Source organism: Capricornis sumatraensis, chromosome 20, assembly GCF_032405125.1.
Source record: "Capricornis sumatraensis isolate serow.1 chromosome 20, serow.2, whole genome shotgun sequence".
Classification (NCBI taxonomy): Eukaryota; Metazoa; Chordata; class Mammalia; order Artiodactyla; family Bovidae; genus Capricornis; species Capricornis sumatraensis.
Genome location: NC_091088.1, coordinates 8,232,694 through 8,260,117, shown reverse-complemented (window position 1 = coordinate 8,260,117; position 27,424 = coordinate 8,232,694). Strand labels below are relative to the sequence as shown.

The 27,424-nt window shown below is 51.9% G+C and overlaps 1 protein-coding gene across 6 annotated transcripts in view; it reads right to left on the bottom strand.

The window, feature by feature from the left end:
• Positions 1–1,875: 1,875 nt before the first annotated feature.
• ZNRF1 (zinc and ring finger 1) overlaps positions 1,876–27,424 on the bottom strand; it is an 89,249-nt gene continuing 63,700 nt past the window's right edge. The window contains exons 2-5 of one of the 6 annotated variants that reach the window (XM_068991998.1): positions 12,329–12,424; positions 5,207–5,312; positions 3,934–4,025; positions 1,876–3,428 (exon numbers count right to left, since the gene is read on the bottom strand). In XM_068991998.1, the coding sequence (XP_068848099.1) occupies positions 3,968–4,025; positions 5,207–5,312; positions 12,329–12,424 (260 nt within the window). In that variant the 3' untranslated portion in view covers positions 1,876–3,428; positions 3,934–3,967. Of the gene's footprint in view, positions 4,026–5,206; positions 5,313–12,328; positions 12,425–27,424 lie in introns of all 6 variants that reach the window. The other 5 variants (XM_068991999.1, XM_068992000.1, XM_068992001.1 and 2 more) reach the window with 5 other exon arrangements.

The following is a 27,424-nucleotide window of genomic DNA, read 5'->3' as shown; positions in this document are numbered from 1 at the left end:
TGCTGCCTGGGACTACTAGATGACTAGTTTTAGTGAGGTGCCCTTTGCCCAGGAAGCCACCCTCTCCAAGTGTGCAATCCACTTGGCAATCCTCCAATAGCAACCCACTCCAGTATTCCTGCCTGGAAAATCTCATGGACAGAGGAGCCTGGCGGGGTACAGCTCATGGGGTCACAAAGAGTCAGACATAACTTAAATAGCTGAGCGTGCTAAGCCCTTGGCAGAGGGAGTGGGTGGAACCCACCTCCTAGTTCCTGCCAATGCCCCCTGCCCTCAGAAAGGCAGAGCTCGGGAGAACCGTTTGGCTGGAGGATGACAGACACCAGTTCCATCTGGGAAGTCAGGACAACCCCATCCCACCCCCGCCCAGAAGCTGGCAATCTGGGGCTGAATTCAGAGGACACGGCCACCAGCAGAGGGCTGCAGTGAGCCGGGTGGGAGTGAAGTCCCTGGGGGTGGGATAAACGCCAGCACAGGAGCCTGGAATAGCACCCGGGGCGTGGGCTCCAGCCCTCCTCTCACCCAGCTCACCCAGGGTGCCGCCAAGGCTGCCAGGTCTAAGCCACCGAGGTGGGCACATGGTTCCCCCCTGCCTGCAGGCCTAGGGGTCAGGCAAGGAGACGTTCAGGGCCAGCTTTGCTGGAGGAATTAAATATAGAACAGGGAGACACAGTTGCCAGGCAGAAGCAGGAGGTGCTGTGAATAGAACAGTGCTTTCTGTGGTGACAAAGCCATGAGAGAGCCTGCTATGCATGTGCCAAGGCTTCTGGGCAGATTCTCTGACCCTCACGGTGACCTCTGAGCTGTGACTTTGTTCCCACTTCACCTGTGGGGCATCTGAGGTTTAGATGGGAGTCCTTTCCCCAAACATGGTTCTGCCAGGCAGAGAAGCCCCATACAGACAGTTTAGAGCCCAGGTTCCTGACACCATGGCAACTGCAGGTTTCCGGGGTCACCACCCCACCAGCTTGGACCCAAACTCCTCTCAAGTTTTTCTCTGGAACGCTGGACATGCTGGGGCCTTGGCTCACAGCTGCCCACCAGCCTGCAATGCACAGAGCAGGTGCTTTAGCAAGCATCTGACAGAACACGACTGCAGGGCCTTGGTGGGGTCAGAGCCCACACACAGGAGGCTGGAGGCCGGCAGAGCATGTGTCCCCCTCCTGAGCTGCCCTCATAGGCCCTGCAGTGCCTCTCCGGGAGCGGGCCTGGCGCAGAGACAGAGGCCAGGTGGGCACTGGTACCCCCTGCCCTACGCTTCCCACCCTGCCCAAGGTGTGCCAACTCTGGTGAGCTCAGAGTGGCTGGTTCTAATTCAAGGGCTCTGAGCTGGCTCAGCTCCCAAGCAAGGCCTCTTTCTGGGCCTCAATGAAGCATGCCCGTGAGTCAGCATGGAGACTCGGCCGGAGCAACAGGAAGGGCAGGGTGCAGAATGGGGAGCCAAGTATGGTGGTAGGGGGGGAGGTAATGCCTGGAAGAACGTGAGTCCCTACAGCCTCCACCGGCTGCAAGATCCTTGCCCAGCAGATTTTTCCAGAAAAGTTCTGTCACAACCACGCCACGGGTGACGGCAGATAGATTCCATGAGGCTTGAGCGGGTTTGTAAACCTGTGGGACTCCAGCCTGCCCTGCCCTGTTCCCTCACCCATGAATCCCTGCTGACACACTAGTAGCCCCAACACTAGCCTGAAGGAAGGCTAAGGCGGGTGGGCGAGAGAGCAGGGACAGAGACCTTCAATGCTCACTTCTTGGTTGTGTAATAACACTTGATTAAAATGAAGTCACACAGTGCATCTTTTATTAGACATTATTTTAATACCATATCAAAACACCTTGACTAATGAAGAAAGCCTTTTCCCCCAGCTTTGAACATTTTTTTAAACATTTTATAAGGTTTTTTTTTGTTCTGGATTTTAATATATAAATACAGAAACCTATCTTGCCGGAACTGATGTCACATGTGAACATCAACAGCTAAAATGTTCTCGAACAGAATGCCTGAAAACAGGGGCAGCTGTACATATCCTCTTAGTCTTTTGTTTGTCTAAGTTTTCTGGAAGAAAGAAAATACACAGGGGTCTAGGAAAAACGTTCAGGCATTTTTGCAGGACACTTGTGATTGTTAAATCCTCTGAACTGACCAGAACCAGGAGGGAAGTAGGAAGGAGAAATGGGAAGAAGGGGGAGAAGGTCCTGATGGACTTGTTTTTGGCAATGAAGTCAAGATATTGGGGTCCCCAGGGGAGAAAAGTGCAAAATCAAGCCAGAAAAATGGGGGGGGGGGGGAATCGAACTAACAAAAAAACCAAGGCAGAGTGGTTGATGGAGAGGCTGCTGGATGCCAGGCACAGGAGGGCTGTGAGCTCGCTCCGCGCCCTTGGGACTTGAGTGGCAAGAACCCGGCTCTGTTCGTTTGTCACTGAGTGGGTTCTGGCCGGGCAGCAGAAAGCGATCTGTAAACATCACGAGGGAAAACACCAGTCGACACTAGACTTTTTGCTTTTTTTATAATTTTTTTTTTTTGTAAACACTTTAGAGACAGACCCACAATGCCTTTCAAAAGTGAAAAAGAAAATGCCCTTTCCCTCCTGGGATGAGGATGAGGGGAAGGAGAGCGGGTGATTCTTTCTTCTCTCAAACTGGCTCTCATCCAATCTGGTGTCCTCGGGGAGAAAGGGGGACCATTCTCTGGAAGTCAGTGCAGGAGGGCGCCCTGTTCCCACTGCTGTCCCCAGCTCAGCTCTGCCCCAGTGTCTGAAGCCTCCTCTCAGGAATGGGGCCCTGGCTGTCCCTGTGGGGACCGGAAGATGTCAGTCGCGCTTGGTGGGCCCGAGGCCAGTCGTGTGTGTCCTGCAGAGGCCAGGCTGGGGCGCCCCCTGAACCGGACGTCACGCTGGGAATCGGGACTCGCAGCCGGTGCCAGGCTCCATGCCCTCTGCCTCTTTCTTCCCCTCGCGTTTTCTTCACCCCACGTCCTCAGTTTTTGAGGAGAAGGTAAAAAGAGCAAGTGTCCCTGAATAGTTTGACATCGTCAGCTGTTCTGGGGGTTTACTTGGGATAAATGAAACAAACCTAACAAAGAACAAAAGAAAACAAAAAAACAAGAGAAAGAGGGAGACGAAGAGAGAGCGAGAAAGAGAAAGAACGGAAAGAGGGCCCTGAACCCCTGGGTGTGAGATGAGGTGGGTTTTGGTTCCTCTGGGGGTGTTGTCTGTTTGGCGGAAGAGACAAGTAGGATGGAGACAGGAGAGGACGTTCAGCAGTGAAGTAAGGTGCCCGAGGGACACACGGGCTACACAATGGTTACAGGGTGGGAAATGCCCCCCACCTGATGGGTACTCCCCTGTCTGGGGAGCAAGCTGGCTGGGCTGGTCTGCAGTGCAGTCAGGGACCTGGGCTGTGGTGGCGGGGCCCCAAGTCTAACTCATCTGAAGGGGGTGAGGGAGGGGGCCAGAGGAGGGAAGAATCTGGTGAGGTGACTGCTGACAAGTGCTGCAGGGACAATGCGCGGTCCTGTTCAATGACCGTGATGTCCACGTGGGAGTGCAAGCGAGATGTCCCCAGCCCCAAAGAAGCAGGGCCCCCCACCCCCACCCGGGTGAGGACCTGCTCCACAGCCCAGGGAGCACAAGGCACAGCACTGGTCCCAGGCTTCCCCCACTCAGCACGTGGTGAGGCTCCTGCTGAACCTCCTTCAGGGAGATTTGCCCTCAACGTCTGGATCACACTGATCTTTTCCCAGCTCCACCTCCACTCTTCTGGACGACCATGCAAGAGTGGACTCTAGGGCTTCCCAGGAACCACTCCCACCTCACAGAAGCACTGCTGCTTAGCCCCTCTTCCCTCGACCCCTTTCAGTGGGGAGGGCGGGGCGGTGTGAGAGGGCAGCTCAGCAACGCCCTCCCCACTCCAGGGCCCCAATCACTGGCTCACCATTGAGAGGAGTCAGCAAGCGAGCCCAGCAGGGTCAGTCCGCAGGGTGTTCTGGACAAGATCTGTTCACTTCAAACCACGAGTCTATGCAACTGAGCGGGGAGACGGCAAGGGGGATGCGTCACCGGCTGAGCAGCGGTCTCGGAGCAGGATTCCTACGTCTCACCCGCGAGGACCCGACACCCACTGTCTACTGGCGGGAAGGAGCAGGGCACTCAGATGGGCGCTGGCTCAGCCGGAGGCCCCGTGCCGGGAGGCGGGGTGGCGTGGGCCTAGGCCCACAGGAAGCGGGGAGCGCGGCCTCGAAAAGGATGAGGCCTCGGCGGCGTGGAGCACGGGAACACGGCACAACTACCAGAGAGACGGCGAGTGCGGGGGGCTGCGAGGGGCGGCCAGGCGACCATCTCCAAGGCTTGAAGGGCAAGAAAGGCTGGGCAGCGCCCTGGGCGGGCCATCTCCTGAGGCTCTCTGCCCGGCTGTGGCGGGCAGCCAGCAGCCAGCCCTCCCGGGAGAAGGTGGCCAGGGGGGTGGAACTCAGGAGCACCAGGCAAAGGCCGGCAGTGAAGTCCTGGAGTCACAGAAAGGGCTGTCCAAGCCTGTCTTTTCGAAGCAGGAACCAGACTGGCTATTTGCATATGTCTCCCCGAGAGCTAGAGGGTCCCGTCCCCAGTTCTGGACGCGGGCGGCCTGGCGCTGGGCCCGGGCCCAAACCCTCCCCGGCCCTCACTCGCGCCCTCCCCGCACCAGCCGCATCCGCGTGTGGCCCGGGGCCGGCGGCCCCAGTCAGGCTTCAGGAAAGCCTGCGTCAGGAAGCGGCTCCGGGGCCGAGGGGCCGAGAGCAGTGGCGGCCTGAGTGAGGCGTCTTCTTTCCAGTTGGAAACAAGACACAGGCTGGAGCTGGAGCCCGAGCCTGAGGACGAATCTCGGCCCTATTATGGAGGGGCCCGCCCCACAGGTAGTGAATATGGGCGGGGCCTGGGGCCGAGGCAGCCAGCATCTCCCTCCGTGCAGGCCCCGCGGCACAGACCAGGGTCTACACACTGCGGACCAGTGGGGGCTCGTGGAGACACACGGAGACCCAACCTTCCAGGGGGCCGGGGATCCACAGGCCTCCCCGGCTCTGCGCCCCGCACGTCCAGACGTCCCCGCGGGCTGGCCTCTGCTTCGAGGCCGCCCAGGGTCCTCCTGACGGCTGGCTCTCTCCTCCCACCACAGGGAAGGAGCCCTCTGGGGTCTGGGTGTGGCTGAGCCGGGCCTGCCAGCTCCCTCGTACCTTTTGTGATAAATGCACAGGCAGGGCAGCCTGGCTATCGTGTCCCCCTGAAGCAGCTCCTCCAGGCAGATCACACACTCACCCGCGTCTTTAGTCAGCACGTCATCTGCAGAGAGGGGACAGTGGGAGAGGACGGGGGTCAGTCACCAGCTGGCCGGGCTCTGAGAGCCGGGTGGGACGACGTGGGCCGCCTGAGTGGGTGAAAGCCCGAGGCGGGCCTTGACGTGGAGGTCCTCACTGCAGACACCAGACATGTAAACCACATGCCAACTCTCTGAGGACAATCACCAAATACACAGCCCAGGAGATAGAGGATGAAAATGGACGGGAGAGGGAGACACCGGGAGCTGGGCAGCAGGAGACAGACTGGCTCCCTGGACAGACTTTCCTCTAAACATACACACAGGCCAGGGAAAAAAAAGGTGATGAAGAGAGTTGGACTAGGCAGGAATGAGGGGGAGAAACAGGCACTCTAGCCAATATACGTGCACCCAGGATTATTCCCAACAGCGGGTGGGAAATGTCCACTAGCTGATGGAGAAATGAACCGTGTGGACCCACGCAGTGGAGTATCGCTGAGCCAGGAAAGGTGAAGGGCTGATGTGGGCCGCAACATGGACGCACCTCGACAACATGGTGTGAGTGAAAGAAGCTAGACGCAAATGGCCACCGGCTGTACGATTCCCTTCATGCGAAATGTCCAGAAGAGGAAAGTTTAGAGACAGAAAGTTAGGTCAGGGGGCACTGGAGACTGCGTGCTTCATGACTAAGGGATTTTCCTTCTTTTTTTTGTGGTAACATGAGATGTACCCTCCTGATAAAAATGTAAGAGTACAGGACACTACTGCTGCGGGCATCATGCTGCAGAGCAGACCGCGAGACTTCTCCATCTCACGTAGCTGAAACTCTCTACCTGCTGAAAAGCAAGTGCCTGTTTCGCTCTCCTCGGCCATCCACCCTTCTGCTCTCTGGGTCTATGGCGTCGACTGTCGATGCCTTTAGATCCTTCATTTAAGTGGAATCATACAACGAGGTCCTTCCGGGGTGATGAAATGTTTGCAACTAGACAGAGACGGTGGTTGCACAATGTTGTGCATGTCCTAAATGCTACGACACTGTTCCTTGCGTGTCAAACACATTTTAACTCAATTAAATAAGGGAAAATCTTTGGCCACCTCATGTGAAGAGCTGACTCACTGGAAAAGACTCTGGTGGTGGGAGGGATTGGGGGCAGGAGGAGAAGGGGACGACAGAGGATGAGACGGCTGGATGGCATCACCGACTCGATGGACGTGAGTCTGAGTGAACTCCGGGAGTTGGTGATGGACAGGGAGGCCTGGCGTGCTGCAATTCATGGGGTCGCAAAGAGTCAGACATGACTGAGTGACTGAACTGAACTGAACTGGGGAAAAAAAAGAAAAAAAAAGGATACCTTACGCTCCCACCAGAAAAGAATGAATGGAAGGAAGCTGCTGCACATGGCCCCAGATGAAGCCGTAAGCACAACAGCACAAGCAGAGCTGGGGGCAAGGCCAACACCCTCTAGGACGTTCCTGTGACATTCTGGACACTGGTGACTCAAGTGAATAAGCCATGGTCTCAGGACTCAGGAAACTCACAGCCCAGCAGGGGAGGGTGAACAAGACGGAAATGAACAGCATGGGGATTCCTGGAAGTCTTAGGACACACACAGATCCAGATGTAAGAGGTGTGGGAAGCGCCTGGGCGGGGAGGGGACGGCTCAGGGAGTCCAGGCGAGGGGACAGCCTCTGTGCACCTGGAGGGAAGGACGCTGCTGCAGAGTCGTGGGGCCACGGGGAGAGGAGAGACCAACTTCCCGAGGACAGGCTTGGGACCTGCATTCTGCTGCGGGGCCTGGCCTTTCGCTGGTTCACTGAGGGGCCCTCGAGTCGTGCTCTGATCACATCTGGTCTTCTGAAACCACTAGAAGTGACTGGAAGAGCCCTCGGTGGGCAGCCCGCTAGGGAGGCTGATGCAGCATGGCAGGAGAGGGGAACTCAAGGCCAGCGCCAGCACTGGGGGCGGGAGGCTGACAAGAACTGGGGCAGCTGGGCAAATAGAGGGGCGGGGCACAGGCGGGCGCTCATCATGATGAGAGGGAGCCCAGGAGGAGGGGGCCAGCTTGGGAATGAAAGATGAGCTCAGCACTGGGTGGGAGGTGCTGAGCAGGAATCTCCCCGGCGACACGGCCACAGAAACCTCCCGGAATTCGCACAAGTCCAGATCTGGGGTTTAGAGGAGAGATGTGGGCCACAGCGGGAGGTGGGGGATACAGAGCTTAGACAAACCCAGAGAGCAAACGACTGAACCAGGTGAACTCTAGTAATTGAAAGGCAGGTGAAAAGAGGTGAAGTCAGCAAAAGGCTACCTAGACGTTCTCAAACCCACAGGAGAAATATCCAGAGGGTGGCTTCTGGATATGAAAACAGCAGAGCCTGAAGCAGGAGAATTCCTCACTCCTGAAAGATTTTAATTGATCATGGGCACGGCCAGTGATACACACGGAGATTTCACATGTGTGTGTTCAATGAGCCTCAGGGTCTTACAAGCCAGGCAGGACACCTGGTTTATTCTTGATTGGCAAACAGGTACAATGCAGCCAGAGAACCAGACACCTTGCTGAAGTCAGAGGGCGTGAATGGGGAGCGGGCTGGGGACCCTGGGAGCTTGGGGAAGCAGGCGGTGCCCACATGCAGCACAGAGCCCAGGAAGCGGCATCTCCCCACTGCTGAAGGGAGGAGGAGCCCAAATCCGGCAACAAGTCTGAGTGGGTTGAGTAAAATTTCCTGTCCCAATCCTCAGGGTGCTAGGAATCAGCAGCCCCCAGGTATCCCTGAGTGCCCAGCAGGGGCGGGAACACAGCTGAAGCTGAAGTCTGGCCACCACCCAGATCCTACAGGACTCTGCTCTCTCATGCTGGGAGCCCGCCGTCAGCTGCCAGGGGACCTCGCCGCCCAAAGGAGAGGACCCTGAACCATGCTGAGATTACTATGCAGATGGACTCCGATGCCTCTGGGCTGGGCACCCCGAGGTCCCCAGAGCAGGGGGGCTTGACCGATCCTGGTCAATGAGAACACAGAACCAAGCTGTTCTTTCTCCTCAAGCCCCACAAGCCCCAGCTTCCTGAGACCACGTGCAAAGCCAGGGTCTCTGGCCTGGGAGGAAGCGTGGAAGTGAGCCTGGCCTGAGGGGGGGTGCTGACAGGGCCAACGCTCGGCTCTAAGGCAGACCAGAGAAGCAGCCCAGGGTGGCAGGCAGTGCGTCCTGCTGCCGGGGCGGGCGTGGGAAGTGGTGGCACACTTCTGCCCGTCCCCGACAGCTGCCGTTCATCAAAGAGGAGCGGCTGAGGAGGAGGAGAGGGAGCCCTCGCTTCTCTGGGGCCAGCTCCAGGCCACCAGTGTCACACACACAGCCCGCTGAACCCCAAAGACACCGCGGGGTCAGGGCTGCAGCTTAGGCTGTGGGTAGCAGCCAGGACCCCCACGCTGCTCCTTCCACTTGGCCAACCTGCTCCCGTCCTTCAGAGACCAGGCGACAGTCTCTCCTCTGGAGCTGGAAACCAGCACCCACCTCACCTATGGCTGCAGCCCTCCCTTCGGGTGGGGGGAGGAGCCTGTCTGCGGGGAGCACAGGCCCAACGTCACCCAGTGGGACTCTGGAGGGGCACAGAGGTGGGTGTGGACACTGGGGGCTGAACCCACGTTCCCGGGCCTGTGGCGCTCACAGCCCTGGTGAGCAGGATGGTGGGAGCCAGAGGGACAAGCCTCACACACGTCCCAGACAGGCTCCTCGCGGCCTTACCTCCAGGCCAGGTGCCCAAGAGCCTGGCACCGCAGCCTCCTGAGGGCCGGGAGGGGGCAGTGCCACCCACGCCAGGCTATGTCAGCTCCCTTCCTGGGGAGGTTCCAGGCGAAGGGGAGACTCCGAGTGGAGCGCTCCCCTACCAGAAGCAGTGTCCCACCCCAGCCCCCGGACTGCCAGCGCTGCCCAGGTGGGCTGGGTTTCCACCATGACAAGCAGAGGGGGGTCCTCAGGCCCAAGGGGCTTCATTTTACAGAGGCTGCCCTGGGGCCCTCTCCCCTCTCCCCAGGGCTTCCTCTCACCCACGCCTCATGCACCGGCAGCCAGGAGCCCTCTCCTGCCATCTCCCTGCAGGAAGGGCACCTGCACAGACACCCCCAGACAGACCCCAGGCCGTCAGACTCAGCCACTACTAGCATCAATAACAGCTCCCAGCAGCGGCCCCACTAGCTTGGGCAAACTCCTAACCCAGGACCTGGCTGCCCAAGGCCCAAGAAAAGGCACTTCCATCCCAACCACGGGGTCCCTGAGAGCAGAGACACAGGCCAAACAAGCACCATGAACACAAGTCTGCTGGCGGGGGGTAAAGGAGCAGGAGGCACACCTACGTTGAGGGGAGCCAGAGTCCCTTTCATTTAGAGAAACCTTGTGTGACATGCAGCATTTAGCTGGAGGCAACGACCTTTGGCAGAGAGGAGGGGTGGGCAGGCAGGACCTAAGAAGCAGGGCAAGGGTCTGTGCCCCAGAAGAAAGCTAAGCAGACAGGAGCTTTTAAAGCTGCTCTGACAGCCACCAAGCTCGCTAAATACTGCTGGCAAAAGAGCCTGCCACACGCCAGGCTCTCCCAGAGCCAAGGAGCCCTGTTGGTCGCGAAATAGGGGCCTCCTCGGTCCCTGGACTGTGACCCTTCTGTTCATGGCAGAACCAGGCTCCTCACCTCCAGATTCATTCTACTAGCTGACCAACATGAAGGTCAAAACCTGAGTGCGTGTTCTTGAGGATGCCAGTCTCAGAAACACAGAGAGACACTGGAAAGGGAGAGAAATTACAAGACCCCGTCAAGCTGGCCACATGTATCCAAGCAAATGGGTCCCCCGACTCCATTCTCACCCTAGAGGGATCCATTCTGGGTTCAGAGCTGCCCTCAGAGGAGAAGAGAGGACAGGAGGGTCTGTGCTCCGGGGTGCATGCCCACCGCATCCCTGTGTCATCTCGACTCACGAGCCAGGTGCCCGTGCGGGAGCACCAGCTCCTGGTCTTTAAGGTTCTCCTGAGCACTGGGTGAACCAGTTAAACTAGTCTTGCCCTTCCTAAACTGGCCTTTTTAAAAAAAAAAGTCTGGCAGGCGGCTACTGGAGGGCTTCCAACCCACGGCTCAGGCCAACCCTCATAATAAGAAAAATACTACTTTCTATCAGTCTCATTTAGGAGGTTTCTTCCCCCCACCCCGCCTCTTTGGTGGTTAATTTCACCTTATATAACTGCTATCAATTTCCTTAAAATTTCCCCAATTGGTGCTAGCATCTACAGAAAGGGTGTGTGTGTGTAGATGGGGAATCTCCCGGGAGTGACCAGGAATTTCAGTGAATCCTCATAAGAAAATAGCACATACCCACTAAAAAAGTCTCAGATCATCCCCTTCCCAGAAAGATTGAGAGTTTTACACCTCACGAATGCCTTAAATCTCTTCTTTTTTCCCTTTTTGGTAGGAAAGACAAAGTAGGGTGATAAGAAGTCATTGGTAAAATATGACCTAGAGGTCTGAACTGGGATTTTGGCTTAAGGCCCCAAAAGGCCTGTGCCATATCTCAGAACAGGCCCCAGACCAGCCCTGGAGACTCTCACTCCATATACAGACCCCAGGTGGCAAATGCCTTCTTCATACCTGGAAGGTTTAGGTGTCCTTAGACAAAGACTGCCTGTGTTAACAGTGCGCGCAGAGGGGCGAGGCACCTTCTTTGCCTTAAGACAAATTCCACTGATGGGACCAGAAGCAGCATGCTGCTCTTTGCCTTGGGTGATTGAGGACTGGCTTTTACAAAAGAGGTCCTCCCACTCACACTCACACACACATTCTCTCATGCACCCCCTCCCCTCCCCTGGCCCCAAAGAGATGGCGTTTCAACTGTGTGTATGTCAGCTGCTCAACCGTTCCTGACTCTCTGCGACCCCATGGACTGTAGCCCGCCAGGCTCCGCTGTCCATGGGATTCTCCAGGCAAGAATCCTGGAGTGAGTTGCCATTTCCTCCTCCTCTTCCAAATGCAGGGATCGAACCTGGGTCTCCCACATTGCAGTCAGATTCTTTACCATCTAAGCCACCAGGGAAGCTCCCAAGTGAAAGTCACTCCATCGAGTCCCACTCTTTGCAACCCCATGGGCGGTAGCCCACCAGATTCCTCTGTCCATAGAATACTCCAGGCAAGAGTACTGTTCCCCCTTCTCCAGGGGATGTTCCCAACCCAGGGATCGAACCCATGTCTGCCACATCGCAGGTGGCTACTTTACCGTCTGTCTGAGCCACCAGGGAAGGCTTTTCAACTAGAGGAGGCAGAAAATGGGAACAGACTAAGGACAGTCAGGGCAGGCCTCCGGCTGGCTGGCTAACCTCTGCTCCCTCTGAGGGGACGCTCAGTGTGAGTGTGGCCGAGTGAGGCCAGGAGGCCACGCAGGGCAACACGGGCACACCCATGCCAGGGCAAGACACTTGGGTTTGATCCCTAGGAAATGGCAGCCCACCCCAGTATGCTGGCCCGGAGAGTTCCCTGGACAGAGGAGCCTGGTGGGCTAGAGTCCATGGGGTCCCAAAGAGTGGGCCATGACTGAGGCGACCGAGAACGCACCCAAGTCTGTGCACAGCACGCTAGGCAGGTGTTCACTTTCACTCTGTCCACGGGGTGTCGTGGCGGGGGACTGGGGTTTCATGGAGTCCCTAGATGTACTCATGCTCAGCCCCAAGGTGGCAGGTCAGTTCTTAGTTCCCAAAGGTGTCCACACATCACATCTATTCTGCCCTGGACAGTCAGGCTTAAGCAGGTCGTGCAAAGCTCGGCCGGGACTCCCCTTCCCCACAGAGAGCTGATGCTCCCGCAGACCTTCCGCTGTCAGCTGTGTGAGACCAAGGCCTGTCTCCCGACCAGACGCAAGAGGAGCTAAGCAGGTGGCAGAAAGGACGGGGCACACTAGCCTCCTGAGGGACTCCCTCCCTGGTCCACTCCCCTTGCCCTTCCCGCTTGGAAGGCAGGGTGCAGAAGCTGCCCAGAGGCCACCCCCCTGCCTCCTGCCCCAACCAAACCCTCACCGTTGTAGGAGAGACGAGGTTTGCTCAGACACATTATAAAGTGCATTTCCATCTCATCAGAAGCCACGGACTTGGAGCAAATGGGGCACTTGAAACCTGAAAGAGAGAACAGAAGGAAATGTTTTGTTTTGTTTCCCCAAACCAAGCATATCCATAATAAAGGTGGAAACTCTTGTGTGACTCTGGCCGTGTGGGCTCAGAATCAACACAGAGAATGACGGTCTAGATACAGCCCACAACTGACTTCTGCATTAAGGCAACTAACATTTCATTTTTTTGTTATAGCCTCCAAATCCCATTTTTCTCATGGAGGCTCACCCTTAGCAGAGACATTACTTTGGCAACAAAGGTCCATCTAGTCAAGGCTATGGTTTTTCCAGTGGTCATGTATGGATGTGAGAGTCGGACTATAAAGAAAGCTGAGCGCCGAAGAATTGATGCTTTTGAACTGTGATGTTGGAGAAGCCTCTTGAGAGTCCCTTGGACTGCAAGGAGATCCAACCAGTCTTCTAAAGATCAGTCCTGGGTGTTTGTTGGAAGAACTGATGCTGAAGCTGAAACTCCAATACTTTGGCCACCTCATGCGAAGAGCTGACTCATTTGAAAAGACCCTGATGCTGGGAAAGATTGAAGGCGGAAGGAGAAGGGGACAACACAGGATGAGATGGTTGGATGGCATCACCGACTCAATGGACATGGGTTTGGGTGAGCTCCGGGAGTTGGTGATGGACAGGGAGGCCTGGCGTGCTGCGGCTCATGAGGTCGCAAAGAGTTGGACACAAGTGAGCAACTGAACTGAACTGCACACCCTTGTCATGCCCCTTGCCGAAGCCTACCAGCCATCTCTGGCATCAGACTTGAGTTTTCTTTGCATTCAGATCCTTTCCCAAGGGGGTCTAGTGGGCAGTGGGGACAGGGAGTCATTGAGCGAATCAAGGTGACTGAACAGTCTGTCTTTAAATATCAAAGAGTTAACATCCTTCCTGGGGAAGCAACCCCTACAGGTGTGGGCACCTCCACCCCTCAGCCTGAGCACCTTCCCTCCCACAGCCCCCTGCAGCTGTCCTTGGAGAGTAAGCGCAGTGGGGTGGCCCTGCAGTGCACTCCCGAATGCCGCACATGCCTTGGCCATATGCCTCCAAGAGTGACAGCTGTTTCACAACCACAGGCGACTGACCCTGCCGTTTTATTCTCCAGGAAGTTTATTCATTACACACCTGGGGGGTTTCATCAAAGTGTATCAGCACTGGATATTTTGGCGGAGAACCTTTTGAGCTGAACTCCATTATGCATTGATCGCTTTTTTATAAATTATCTTTTGACCGATTTTTACAGATAAATACAGATTTTTACAGATAAATACAAATCTTTCCAATTTTCCCCATTTTACTTTTATTAAAATTACTTTTCAAAGGGGGAGCTCCCTCCCCGGCGCTCCAGTGGCTGAGACGCTTGTGCTTCCAGCGCAGGGGGACTGGATTCCGTCTCTGGGCCAGGGAACTAGATCTTGCATGCTGAAAGTAAAGATCCCACACGCCTCAGTGAAGACTTGGTGCAGCCAAATAAGTAAATATTGTAAAACAAAACAAATGGGAAATTCCCTGGTGGTCCAGTGGTTAGGATTCTGCTTTCCCAGGTTTGATCACTGGACAGGGAACTATACCCTAAGCTCCACAGGCTGCACAGTGGAGCAAAAAAAAAAAAACCTACTGGTTTCAAATAGAATACTTCACTTCCATTCTACTGAAAAGACTGAAAAGTCATCTATTTATTTGTCCACATCATTTTAAGTCTCCCTTATTGCGACCATAACCCCTACTTTCCCAGTCTGGAGTTTCCAGGTCAAATACAGACGTCTGAATACTGGGGTGAAGATTTGACCCTTCTGTTAAGTTTCAGCCTAAGTGTCCACACACAGTTTCACTGGACGCGGGAGCAGTATCTACCATGAGAAGAGGGTTCAAGGCAAAGAGGAGCTCACAGATTCCCCAGTGTCCTTCCCGAGGGGGCCCGCTCACTCTGCAGGGCAGCCCCTGGCCTGGACAGCTGGCGGTGCTGAGCCAGAAGTGGGCCGGCTCCTGGGCAGGGCACAGACTCTTGGCATGAGGTCTTCTCTGAACCCTCCTCTCTTCAGGGACAGGGCTCTGAGCTCCAGAACCAGACAGAACACCCACAGTCCAGCCCACTCTGGGCAAAGCGGACCTCAGACTCTGCGGCACCAACCCCATTGCCCCACCCCCTTTCCTCAGAGATACTCAGCATCTACGTGCGTTGGCTAAAAAGTCCTGGAAGTGCTGTCATCTCAAGGACTCTGGCTGGGCTTTGAGAAAGGGCTGTATTTTCTGATCTCTGGGTGGTTATGCATCCATTAAAGACAACACCAGAACAGAGAAAGGAAACTTGAGAGGGGAGGGTCCATCCCGCATCCTAGCACAGGTGTCATGAACTCGAGTCTGGCACGGTGAGAATGCTCTTCTAACCTCGTCCTTCTGTCTCCCTGAGTCTGCCCTCAGGCCTGTGCCCTGCAAATACACCAATACTTGTACTCAGTAACATTTCACAGAATGACCAGCCACTGGGAGACTAGTTGTTCACCCTTCTTTCTCACTCAAAAGACCAAGGTTTTGCGACGCTTTAAGTGACTACAAGATGCTTTCACTTTAACTTGCCAAGTCAGGACCCTGCCTGCAGGCTGCGGGCGCAGGGCTGAGGGGAGGCCAGGATGGGCCTGACAGGCCCTCAGATACCACGTCCTGATGCGGCCACTGGGAGGTGGTACAGGGACTGCTCACTAAAGAAAAGCCCTTCACCTTGTACGTTACTCACATCTCTGATTACTTAGCACAGTCATGGTTGTTACAATGGCATCATTCGAACCTTTGCACCCCACCGTGATTCCCTGAGTATCAGAGAAGGGTCAAGTTACAGCTACGATGCTGGGAAAAAGGGACACCCCGCAAGAAAGGTCTAGGAGGAAACGTCACTGGGCATTTATGTCCTAGGAAAAAACAAGCTGAGATTCACAGGTTTAGGCCGATCCTCTCATCGTACAGATAAAGAAAGAGACCCTGGGAGGCCAACAGTCAAACAACTGAGGGGCTGAGCTGAGACCAGAATCAGATTTCTTAGCTCCCAACCTAAAGTCCTCGCCATTGGAGAAGAAAGAGTTGACTGCAGGTGTGATATTGTGATTTCTAATCAGAAGCATATATGTGGCCTTTGTCCTGTTTCTGGCCCAGAGCCAAACTAAAACCCTTGGAATCCATTAACGTAAGGCCAGTAGCATTTGGGCTTTTGTCGTCACTTCCTGAAACAGCTCCAGAACCAAAGGTGAAAGAGTTAAAGGAGTGTTTATTCGTAACCATCCCCTTTGAGGTGACTTTTGGAAAGTCCCTAGATGATAACCTAAGGATGGGGTCCGGTTGCCAAGAGAACCAACCACGTGATTAGAAGACTGGAACTTCCAGCCCCACCCCTGACCTAGAGGCTCGACCAGTCACCAGTGGCCAGGGATTTAATCGATCATGCCTATGTGACCAAGTTCCCATCAAACCTCGAAGGAGAGGGTCTGGAGCTCTCTGGCTGGAGGTCTGGGGAGAGCGGTATGCCTGGAGCCAGTGTGGCTCTGCCGTTCCTCCCCACCACGACCCCAACACCCCCACACACCGCCCCCATCCGCCACCCCCCCACCCCGCACCCCACCCCCCTACCCTTCCAACCTGACACTGTGCACCTCTCTCACTGGGCTGTTCCTGAGTTACATCTTTACATAATAAACCGTTCTTCTAGTGAGTGAAATGTTTCTGAGGTCTGGGAGAGGAAGGGGGCATGGGAACCTCCAATTAACAGGCAGCTGGACAGAAGTGGAGGTGACAACCTGGGCTTGTGACTGGCCTTGGAAGTGGGGGCTGTCCTGGGGGGCTGAGCCTGTGGGATCAGATGCCATCTCCAGGTAGATACCCTCAGAATTAAGTTAATTGCTTGGTCGTGTTGGGAAACACACCTCAGAGCAGAGTTTTCAAAAAGAGGCGGGCTGGGAAATACTAGGTCTTGGAGGAAGCACCACTATGGTAGGAGAGACCTATATTCTAATGAAAGCAGGGTCAGTACCACTTCCGTCACCCACCTCTGCATTTGTGTGTGTGTGTGTAAGGCCAAAAAAAACAAAAACCTCAGGGTCTGTTGTCATGTGAATGGGGAAGTCCAAGATGACCCGGGTTTTCCAGCCTCAAGACCTTGGCAAGTTATCTACTCTCCCTGGACCTCAGTTCCTCATCTGAAAAAGAGACACATCTACTTCCCTTTGGAGAATCAAATAAGAAATCTGAAAGCGGGCTAAAATGGTGCTGAACAAAGGCACACCATCAGCAACCCAGGCAGTGAGTAACGAGGAAGAATGCGGGGCACGGTGAGGGATGGGGGAGACGGACCAGCAGGGCACCCTGGCCACAGGTCATGCAGAAGTGAGCTGGGCCCGTCTCTTCAGAGCACAGGACTCTGGAGCACTATGAACGGTGCTTCCTGTACAGCTGACAGGGAACTGTACACACCAGGCCCCTAGCCTCTAAGGCGCTGACTCATGCAGGTGATCATCAACCGCACTTTCGCTGATCTGGGCAGCTTTACAGCTCTTCTCATTTGCTGGGAATATGAGGCGGGTCAGCATTAGCGTTAACTCTGTTTTGCAGAAGAGGACACCAGGGTAGGTCACCTGCCCAGGTAACGCAGCCAAAGGGCCAGGGCTGGCACCCAATAGCCAGGGAGTCTCGCCTCCCTGCAAGCACTGTGTTCCCAGGACCGTGGGACAGGCCGACCAGTACAGGAGGGTCACACAGCAAAGGGACGTGAAATGCCACACACACACACAAGGCATCCTCAAGCATTCACCTCAAGGCTCCCACATCGTCCCAGCAATGCCCTCTGAAGCAACCGCGGTCCTGGATAACCCCACACACTGTACCAAGTGATAACTTTATTTTCCCCTGGGAGTTCTATTAATACGGAAGGACCGAGTTCTGCTTTCCTCCTGGCACTGAGCCTGTAGCATTGGCTGTAAGACGCTGAGTTTGCAAACTACCTTTTAAATGGAACGTGAAGGGCAAAAGGTGAATCATGGAGAGCCTGGGGGGTGGGGGCACTAGTGACCCCCGCTCCCTTCCTGAAAGGTCCAGATGATCAGGATGGACACCGCTGCTTGCTGCCCCAGGCACTGCGTGGGACTGTGCAGTCACGGCTCAGCACCAACAGCCCTGCATATGACAAGTACTGTGATCTTTTTCAGGTGAAATGGCTGATTTTTAAACGCCTCTTTTATTTTTATTGACTGCCCTGGGTCTCCGTTGCTGCAAGGGCCTCTCTAGTTGCCCTGAAGTCGGGCTTAGATCCGCTGCAGCACGTGGGGGTCTTAGTTCCCTGACCAGGGACTGAACTCCGGTCCCCTGCACTATGATCTCTATGAGCCATCTGACAGTTAAAAAAAAAATCTAGGAAATTTTGATACCACTTTGAAAAAGAAGTCCCAACTGAACTAAAATCAGCCCAGCAAACAAAGATCAAACAGTGGTCCCTGCAGTCATCCAACTGACATGATTTCTGTCAGCTTCATGCGACCTCATCAGCACCCAGGAAATTCGGGAAAGAGATGCTCTCTTGTCCTTCACGGGGAAGCAAGCTCCAGGTGGGACTCTTGAGGACTCTGCCCAGCGAGCCCTGGAAGCGGGGTCAGCAGACAGCATGCGCCCGCTGCCGCCCCCTCTGTCTAATCTCTCTTCGGAGGGCCCTGCCCACGTCGTGTCTTCGTCTGCCGGAGGGAGGAGGCACTGCTAGCTTGGGCTGGCCAGCCACGTCTGCCAGCAGCTCCCGAGCCTGTCTGCCCCCCAAGGCTGTGGCAGAGGCAGGGGCCCAGGACAGAGCACCGCGGGGGACTCGTCTCCGCCCCAGGACTGTGCTGGGGGGCTCCACCGAATGAACACTGCTACAGGACTCTTCCACCCCCCCAGTCAAGAGGGAGATCCTTACGGAGACCCCGTCTTCCTTCTTCCTCTTGGCATCAGATCAGCCCAGGGTTACGTAGAGAGGTGAAGGCCAGAGCCCAGTTGCTTCCTGTCGTTTGACAAGAGTCTGGCCTGAGTGGGAGGAATCCTCGCTGGACCGAAGATCGGAGCTCCCGGGACAGGACAAGCCTCCACCTGGTGAGGGGCTGTCCCCCTGCTATCCTGGGTTAAAGGCAGGTGGTGTCAGTGAGCCCCCCTGCAGAGAACCAACAGGGAGCCAGGAACACACACGTGGTCATGCATGTCCAGCATCTTCCTGGACAGGGTTAACTGGGCCCCTTGGACTTGACCCAGTTGCTTCCATCTGACCGTCAGGGCAACTGAGGAAAGACTGGGGAAACCAGCTCAAGTTACAACTCCCTCGTGCCTCTACAGCATTTATCTTGCAATACAAAGGAAAGCTTTTCTCATTTTCCAAAACTGCAACCTTCTCCTTTAAGACCTGATTTCTTGGGCAGGCAGAACGTGTGCTCTCACGTTGCCCCAGTTCCCTTCCGGACCCTCCCTCTAATCTGATGCGCTATTTTAGCCCTGCCCCAGTTCTGCCTGTCTCTGGGATCACCTAAAGGGAGAAGACGCAAAAGCAGCAGCCAGGGAAAAGGAAGCCAGGCAGGCCCTCCATCCTGGTGGGGGGCTGAAGGAATTCCTCCCACCGAGGGGCACAGGAAGCACCCCCCACTCTGTCCCTACCAGCCAGGGCCCGGTGTCCTGCCAGATTTCTCCCTCTTATATTCTTGTGGTGCCTAATGTCTGTTAAATGAGACTTGACCGCATGAATTCTATTAAATGGGATTTATTACAATGAAAGGCCAAGGGGCAACGCTGGATGACTTATTTTTCTATACCGAAGAAACGTGTCCCCGAGAGCACATGAGTAAGTATCACATTTTTAACACACACTGACTGTCTCTCTCTCCCTCCCTCCATCAGAGAAACAACTGGAAACCAATGCAGTTTATCAGTGGTTGATGTCTGGGCCATTCTCTCCTGCAGAACATCCTGGACTAGGGAAAGGCCACCAGTTTTGACTGTTGCCTCTTTCGACACCCCTCTTCTGGACTCAGCCTCTAGACTCCGTTCCAGAGTCTGCGGCTCACCTACTGTCCCAGGAGCCAACAGAATTCTCATAGCAAGTATCAGGAGACAGCCTAAGGATAGATACTTGAAATCAATTTAATACCGAGTGTGTCTCTGTGTATGTACTTAATGTATCTGTTATGTTGGTTAATTTTGTGTTTACTGGGTCATGGGGTACACAGATATTTGGTTACACATTATATCTGGGAGTTTCTGAATGAGATAAACGTTTGAGTTCAAAGAGTGAGTAAAGCAGATTGACCTCCCCAGTATGGGCTGGCATCATCCAATTTGTGGAAGCCCTGCAGAGAATAAAAAGGCAGAGCAACGGAAATATATATATATATATATAATATATCCCAGTGGTTTGGTTTCTCTGGAGAACTCAAATACGTTTCTTTATTAGCATGTCAAATGTACAAGTTTAAAAGGCTGACAGCAACAAACGTTGGTGAGGATATGGAGCAACTGGAACGCTCATATTCTTGGAGGGAGTATAAGACACCATCATTGTGGGAAAAGGTCTGGTAGCTCTTTGTAAAACAAAACACACTTATCCTAACCCAAGAGGTTGTTGTGCGCAGTTGCTCAATCACGCCCTACTCTTTGTGGCCCCACGGACTGTAGCCCACCATGCTCCTCTGTCCATGGAATTTTCCTGGCATGAACACTAAGCGCAGAGAGGAGCTACCCCACGTCAGACGTCAGGGGCAGCGGCCTAGAGTGCCAGGCTGCAACGGTGCAGGACGGCCGAGAGGAGCTACCCTGCATCCGAGGTCAGCGGAGACGGCTGAGAGGAGCTACCCCGCGTCCGAGGTCAGGGGCGGAAGCCGAGAGGAGCTAGCGGCCGGGAGGAGCATCCGAGGAGTGGTGGCTATGTGGGCGCAGGAGGGCCTAGAGGAGCCATCCCACACGGAAGGTCAGGAACAGCGGTGGTAAGGAGATACCCCTTGTCCAAGGGAAGGAACAGCAGCCGCAATTTGCTGGAGCAGCCGTGGAGAGATAGCCCACGCCCAAGGTAAGAGAAATCCAAGTAAGACAGTAGGTGTTGCAAGAGGGCACCAGAGGGCAGACACACTGAAAGCATACTCACAGACAACTAGTCAATCTAATCACACTAGGACCACAGCCTCCTCTAACTCAATGAAACTAAGCCATGCCCCCCGGGGCAACCCAAGAAGGGCGGGTCATGGTGGAGAGGTCTGACAGAACGTGGTCCACTGGAGAAGGGAATGGCAAGCCACTTCAGTATTCTTGCCTTGAGAACCCCATGAACACTATGAAAAGGCAAAATGATAGGATACTGAAAGAGGAACTCCCCAGGTCAGTAGGTGCCCAAAATGCTACTGGAGATCAGTGGAGAAATAACTCCAGAATGAAGGAAGGGATGGAGCCAAAGCAAAAACAATACCCAGCTGTGGATGTGACTGGTTATAGAAGCAAGATCCGATGCTGTAAAGAGCAATATTGCATAGGAACCTGGAATGTCAGGTCCATGAATCAAGGCAAATTGGAAGTGGTCAAACAGGAGATGGCAAGAGTGAACATTGACATTCTAGGAATCAGAGAACTAAAATGGACTGGAATGGGTGAATTTAACTCAGATGACCATTATATCTACTACTGCGGGCAGGAATCCCTCAGAAGAAATGGAGTAGCCATCATGGTCAACAAAAGAGTCCGAAATGCAGTACTTGGATGCAATCTCAAAAACGACAGAATGATCTCTGTTCGTCTCCAAGGCAAACCATTCAATATCACAGTTATCCAAGTCTATGCCCCAACCAGTAATGCTGAAGAAGCTGAAGTTGAACGGTTTTATGAAGACCTACAAGACCTTTTAGAACTAACACCCAAAAAAGATGTCCTTTTCATTATAGGGGACTGGAATGCAAAAGTAGGAAGTCAAGAAACACCTGGAGTAACAGGCAAATTTGGCCTTGGAATGCGGAATGAAGCAGGGCAAAGACTAATAGAGTTTTGCCAAGAAAATGCACTGGTCATAGCAAACACCCTCTTCCAACAACACAAGAGAAGACTCTACACATGGACATCACCAGATGGTCAACACCAAAATCAGACTGATTATATTCTTTGCAGCCAAAGATGGAGAAGCTCTATACAGTCAGCAAAAACAAGACCAGGAGTTGACTGTGGCTCAGATCATGAACTCCTTATTGCCAAATTCAGACTGAAATTGAAGAAAGTAGGGAAAACCGCTAGACCATTCAGGTATGACCTAAATCAAATCCCTTATGATTATACAGTGGAAGTGAGAAATAGGGCCTAGATCTGATAGATAGAGTACCTGATGAACTATGGAATGAGGTTCGTGACATTGTACAGGAGACAGGGATCAAGACCATCCCCATGGAAAAGAAATGCAAAAAAGCAAAATGGCTGTCTGGGGAGGCCTTACAAATAGCTGTGAAAAGAAGAGAAGTGAAAAGCAAAGGAGAAAAGGAAAGATATAAGCATCTGAATGCAGAGTTCCAAAGAATAGCAAGAAGAGATAAGAAAGCCTTCTTCAGTGATCAATGCAAAGAAATAGAGGAAAACAACAGAATGAGAAAGACTAGAGATGTCTTCAAAAAATTAGAGATACCAAGGGAACATTTCATGCAAAGATGGGCTCAATAAAGGACAGAAATGCTATGGACCTAACAGAAGCAGAAGATATTAAGAAGACGTGACAAGAATACACAGAAGACTGTACAAAAAGATCTTCATGACCCAGATAATCACGATGGTGTGATCACTAATCTAGAGCCAGACATCCTGGAATGTGAAGACAAGTGGGCCTTAGAAAGCATCACTATGAACAAAGCTAGTGGAGGTGATGGCATTCCAGTTAAGCTGTTTCAAATCCTGAAAGATGATGCTGTGAAAGGGCTGCACTCAATATGCCAGCAAATCTGGAAAACTCAGCAGTGGCCACAGGACTGGAAAAGGTCAGTTTTCATTCCAATCCCTAAGAAAGGCAATGCCAAAGAATGCTCAAACTACCGCACAATTGCACTCATCTCACATGCTAGTAAAGTCATGCTCAAAATTCTCCAAGCCAGGCTTCAGCAATACATGAACCGTGAACTCCCTGATGTTCAAGCTGGTTTTAGAAAAGGCAGAGGAACCAGAGATCAAATTGCCAACATCCGCTGGATCATGGAAAAAGCAAGAGAGTTCCAGAAAAACAGCTATTTCTGCTTTATTGACTATGCCAAAGCCTTTGACTGTGTGGATCACAATAAACTGTGGAAAATTCTGAAAGAGATGGAATACCAGACCATCTCACCTGCCTCTTGAAAAATCTGTATGCAGGCCAGGAAGCAACAGTTAGAACTGGACATGGAACAACAGACTGGTTCCAAATAGGAAAAGGAGTATGTCAAGGCTGTATATTGTCACCCTGCTTATTTAACTTCTATGCAGAGTACATCATGAGAAACGCTGGACTGGAAGAAACACAAGCTGGAATCAAGACTGCCAGGAGAAATATCAATAACCTCAGATATGCAGATGACACCACCCTTATGGCAGAAAGTGAAGAGGAACTAAAAAGCCTCTTGATGAAAGTGAAAGAGGAGAGCAAAAAAGTTGGCTTAAAGCTCAACAATCAGAAAACAAAGATCATGGCATCCGGTCCCATCACTTCATGGGAAATAGATGGGGAAACAGTAGAAACAGTGTTAGACTTTATTTTTTTGGGCTCCAAAATCACTGCAGATGGTGACTCCAGCCATGAAATTAAAAGACGCTTACTCCTTGGAAGAAAAGTTATGACCAACCTAGGTAGCATACTGAAAAGCAGAGACATTACTTTGCCGACTAAGGTCCGTCTAGTCAAGGCTATGGTTTTTCCTATGGTCATGTATGGATGTGAGAGTTGGACTGTGAAGAAAGCTGAGTGCCGAAGAATTGATGCTTTTGAACTGTGGTGTTGGAGAAGACTCTTGAGAGTCCCTTGGACTGCAAGGAGATCCAACCAGTCCATTCTGAAGGAGATCAACCCTGGGTGTTCTTTGGAAGGAATGATGCTAAAGCTGAAACTCCAGTACTTTGGCCACCTCATGAGAAGAGTTGACTCATTGGAACAGACTCTGACGCTGGGAGGGATTGGGGGCAGGAGGAGAAGGGGATGACCCAGGATGAGACGGCTGGATGGCATCACAGACTTGACGGACTTGAGTTTGGGTGAACTCCGGGAGACGGTGATGAACAGGGAGGCCTGGTGTGCTGCGATTCATGGGGTCGCAAAGAGTCGGACATGACTGAGCGACTGAACTGAACTCAACTGAATACTGGAGTGGACTGCCATTTCCTACGCCAGGGGATCTTCCTGAACCAGGGATCGAACACGTGTCTCTTGCATCACCTGCAATGTCAGGCGGGTTCTTTACCACTGGAGCACGTGGGAAGCCCTCCTAACACAAGAATTAGTGTCTAAATATTTATCCAAAAGAAACAAAAACATATGTCTATATGAATATGTCTCAGAATATTCATCACAGCTTTATTCTAGTAAGAAATGTCTGAAAAAACCCAACTGATCGTCAATAGCATGGATAAACTGTGATATAATCATGGAATGCAATTAAAACCCTACTCAGCAATAAGCAGCATAAACTACTGACACATGGAACACAGATGATCATTAAAAATATGCTGAGTGAAGTGCACGAAAGAGCACATATAACAGGAATTATACAAAGTTCTACAACAGGGAAAGTTAACCTACGGTGGAAAAAATCAGAACAGTGGCTGTCTCTAGGGGTAGTGATTGGGGCAGAGATTAATTGAAAAAGGTTCAGAGAAGCTTTTGGGGTGATGAAAATGCTATGTCACGGGGAGGGCTTAGGTCATACACATGCACGTTTCTGTCAGAATTCTGTGAATGTATGCTGAAGACTTGAGATTTCATTGGTGTACATTTCACCTCAACCAGAAAAAAGTGTAAGCAAATACTGAACTGTAGTTAATGATAGGCTAAACGAAGCATTTAGAGGGAGATGTACTAATATCTACATTAAAACAAAAGGCATCAAAAAATAAGATATATTAGCTAAACTTTTCACATTTCCTGTATGTTTGAAATTTTCATAATATAATGCTGGAAAAAGTGTCATTTGATAATGTGTTTTTTTCTTTCTGAGACTGGATGTGTTTTATTTCTTTTCTTGCTTAATTGCTGTGGCTAAGACTTTCAGTACCTGACTGTGTGGCTCACAACAAACTGTGGAAAATTCTGAAAGAGATGGGAATACCAGACCACCTGACCTGTCTCCTGAGAAATCTGTATGCAGGTCAAGAAGCAACAGTTAAAACTGGACATGGAACAATGGACTGGTTCCAAACCGGAAAAGGAGTATGTCAAGGCTGTATATTGTCACCCTGCTTATTTAACTTACATGCAGAGTATATCATGTGAAATGCCAGGCTGGATGAAGGAAGGACAAGCTGGAATCAGGACTGCTGGGAGAAAGATCAATAACCTCAGATATGCAGATGACATCACCCTTATGGCAGAAAGAGAAGAACTGAAGAGCCTCTTGATGAAAGTGGAGAGTGAAAAAGCTGGCTTAAAATTTAACATTCAGAAAACTAAGATCATGGTATCCAGTCTCATCACTTCATGACAAATGGATGGGGGAACAATGGAAACAGTGACAGACTTTATTTTTGGGGGCTCCAAAATCACTGAGATGGTGACTGCAATCATGAAATTAAAAGACACTTGCTCCTTGGAAGAAAAGCTATGACCAACCTAGACAGCATATTAAAAAGCAGAGACATTACTTTGTCAGCAAAGGTCTGTCTAGTCAAAACTATGGTTTTTCCAGTAGTCACGTATGGATGAGAGAGTTGAACTATAGAGAAAGCTGAGCACCGAAGAATTGATGCTTTTGAACTGTGATGCTGGAGACGACTCTTGAGAGTCCTTTGGACTGCAAGGAGATCAAACCAGTCCATCCTAAAGGAAAGCAGTCCTGAATGTTCATTGGATAGACTGATGCTAAAGCTGAAACTCCAATACTTTGGCCACCTGATGTGAAGAACTGACTCACTGGAAATGACCCTGATGCTGGGAAAGCTTGAAGGCAGGAGAAGGGGACAACAAAGGATGAGAGGGTTGGATGGCATCACCGACTTGATGGACATGAGTTTGAGCAAGCTCTGAGAGTTGGTGATAGACAGGGAGGCTTGGCGTGCTGCAGTCCATGGGGTCGCAAAGAGTCAGACATGACTGAGCAACTGAACTGAACTAAACCATGTTAGATAAATGTTTGCCTGGGTATATGATTCTTGAGTTGCCCTCCTTTCTTCCTCAGTGGTCTGCAGATAAAATTCTATCATTTTTTAGCTTCCTGGAGTTGCAAATAGAAAATCTGACGCCAGTGTGGTTCTTTTTCCTTTGTAAATGGTATGTTCCTTTGGCCTGAAAGCTTGAAAGATTTTTCTTTCCATCCTAAGAGTAAGGCAATATTACTAGGATACTCTTAGAGGTATCTTAGTTTTTTCCCTTCACGGTAGGTCAGGAGTGCCGTTTACCAAATATTTCCAGCTTTCCTCCTTCCGGCTGTATGGTAGGAACATATGCGCCTCCCTCTGAAGTTAACAGTGGGATTGTGATTTGCTTTGGTGAATAAAAGAGGAGAAGTGATATATGCACTTCCAAGCCAACTTTAAGTGCTATTAATAGTTCATGATTCAAAGGCTCTGTCACCTTTTGTTCCTGGATAACAACAACGAGCAAAACCCCCTCCTCCCGTACCTATACTGGCTACCGCATCATGGGGGGAAGATAAACTTGTTGAGTTAAACTACTGACCGTACGGACTGTCTGCTACTACATTTTAACCTACTTCTAACCTGTCCTCACTGATACTCCCTTCCTTTCCCTTGTTCTCCTCTGAGGGCCCCTACTACTTGCATGTCAAGCGTCTTGGTTCCATCTTCCAGCTGGGTCTCGTCTCCTCTTCCGTAACTTCTCTACCTTAGAATCTGCTCAGGAGTTCAGCCTTCATGACTCCTTCAGGCCCTGCCCGTCCCTGCCTGCTGGAAGAGGTCAACGGTTGGCAGCAGAATCAAAGCAATGAGACATGCATTCTGATTAGAATCCTCTCTGCCCAGATATCCATATTTCCCTCTTTTAAATATACAGTCTCTTTGTATCATTAACAGTCCACATACGTGTCATTTTCAATGCCTCTGCGTTCTACAGTAATCATATATTGTGTTTAGCCATCTTCTTCTGTGGGTGTTTAGATTCCCAATTGTTGCCTACTATAAAGATTCTCTCAGGGTAGTGATCGCCATTCTCTACTCTAAGCAAGGAAAACAAACCAATGTATTTTTGCTGTTTCTGGATTCTAGGCTGACTCCTAATAAGGAGTCAGAAGAAACAGGCTCTCTTTATCACTAGCCAGGTGGCCTTGTACCAGCTCCTCAGTAATATATGCATAGGATAGCACCCTGCCTTCTTTCCAATATAGTTCTAAAATCCAACCAACAGTGGATATGGAAGTGCTCTGTGCAGAGCAAAGTCATGTGACATATGAGGTGCCCATTTTACTTGGCTGCACCTAGTGCAACTTGAATGTACAGAGACTTGCTAGTAAATGTGCCTATTTGGGGAAATATACAAATTCTTTGGGCAAAGAAGTGAAAAATGAGCTGATCCTACATAATGTATTTTTGTGGGCTCTAAGATGCCATCAATTTATTTTTTTTCAATTGGAGTATAATTGCTTTACAATGCTGTTTCAGTTTCTACTGTACAACAGTGTGAATCAGCTACAAGTATACACAAATCCCCTCCCTCTAGAACCTCCCTCCTATCCCCCAAGGTCCCACCTCTCCAGGTCGCCACAGAGCACAGAGCTGTGTTCCGTATTCTGCACAGCAGGCTTCTGCTCGTTATCTGTTTTACACGCAGCAGTGTATACATGTCAATGCTACTCTCTCGACT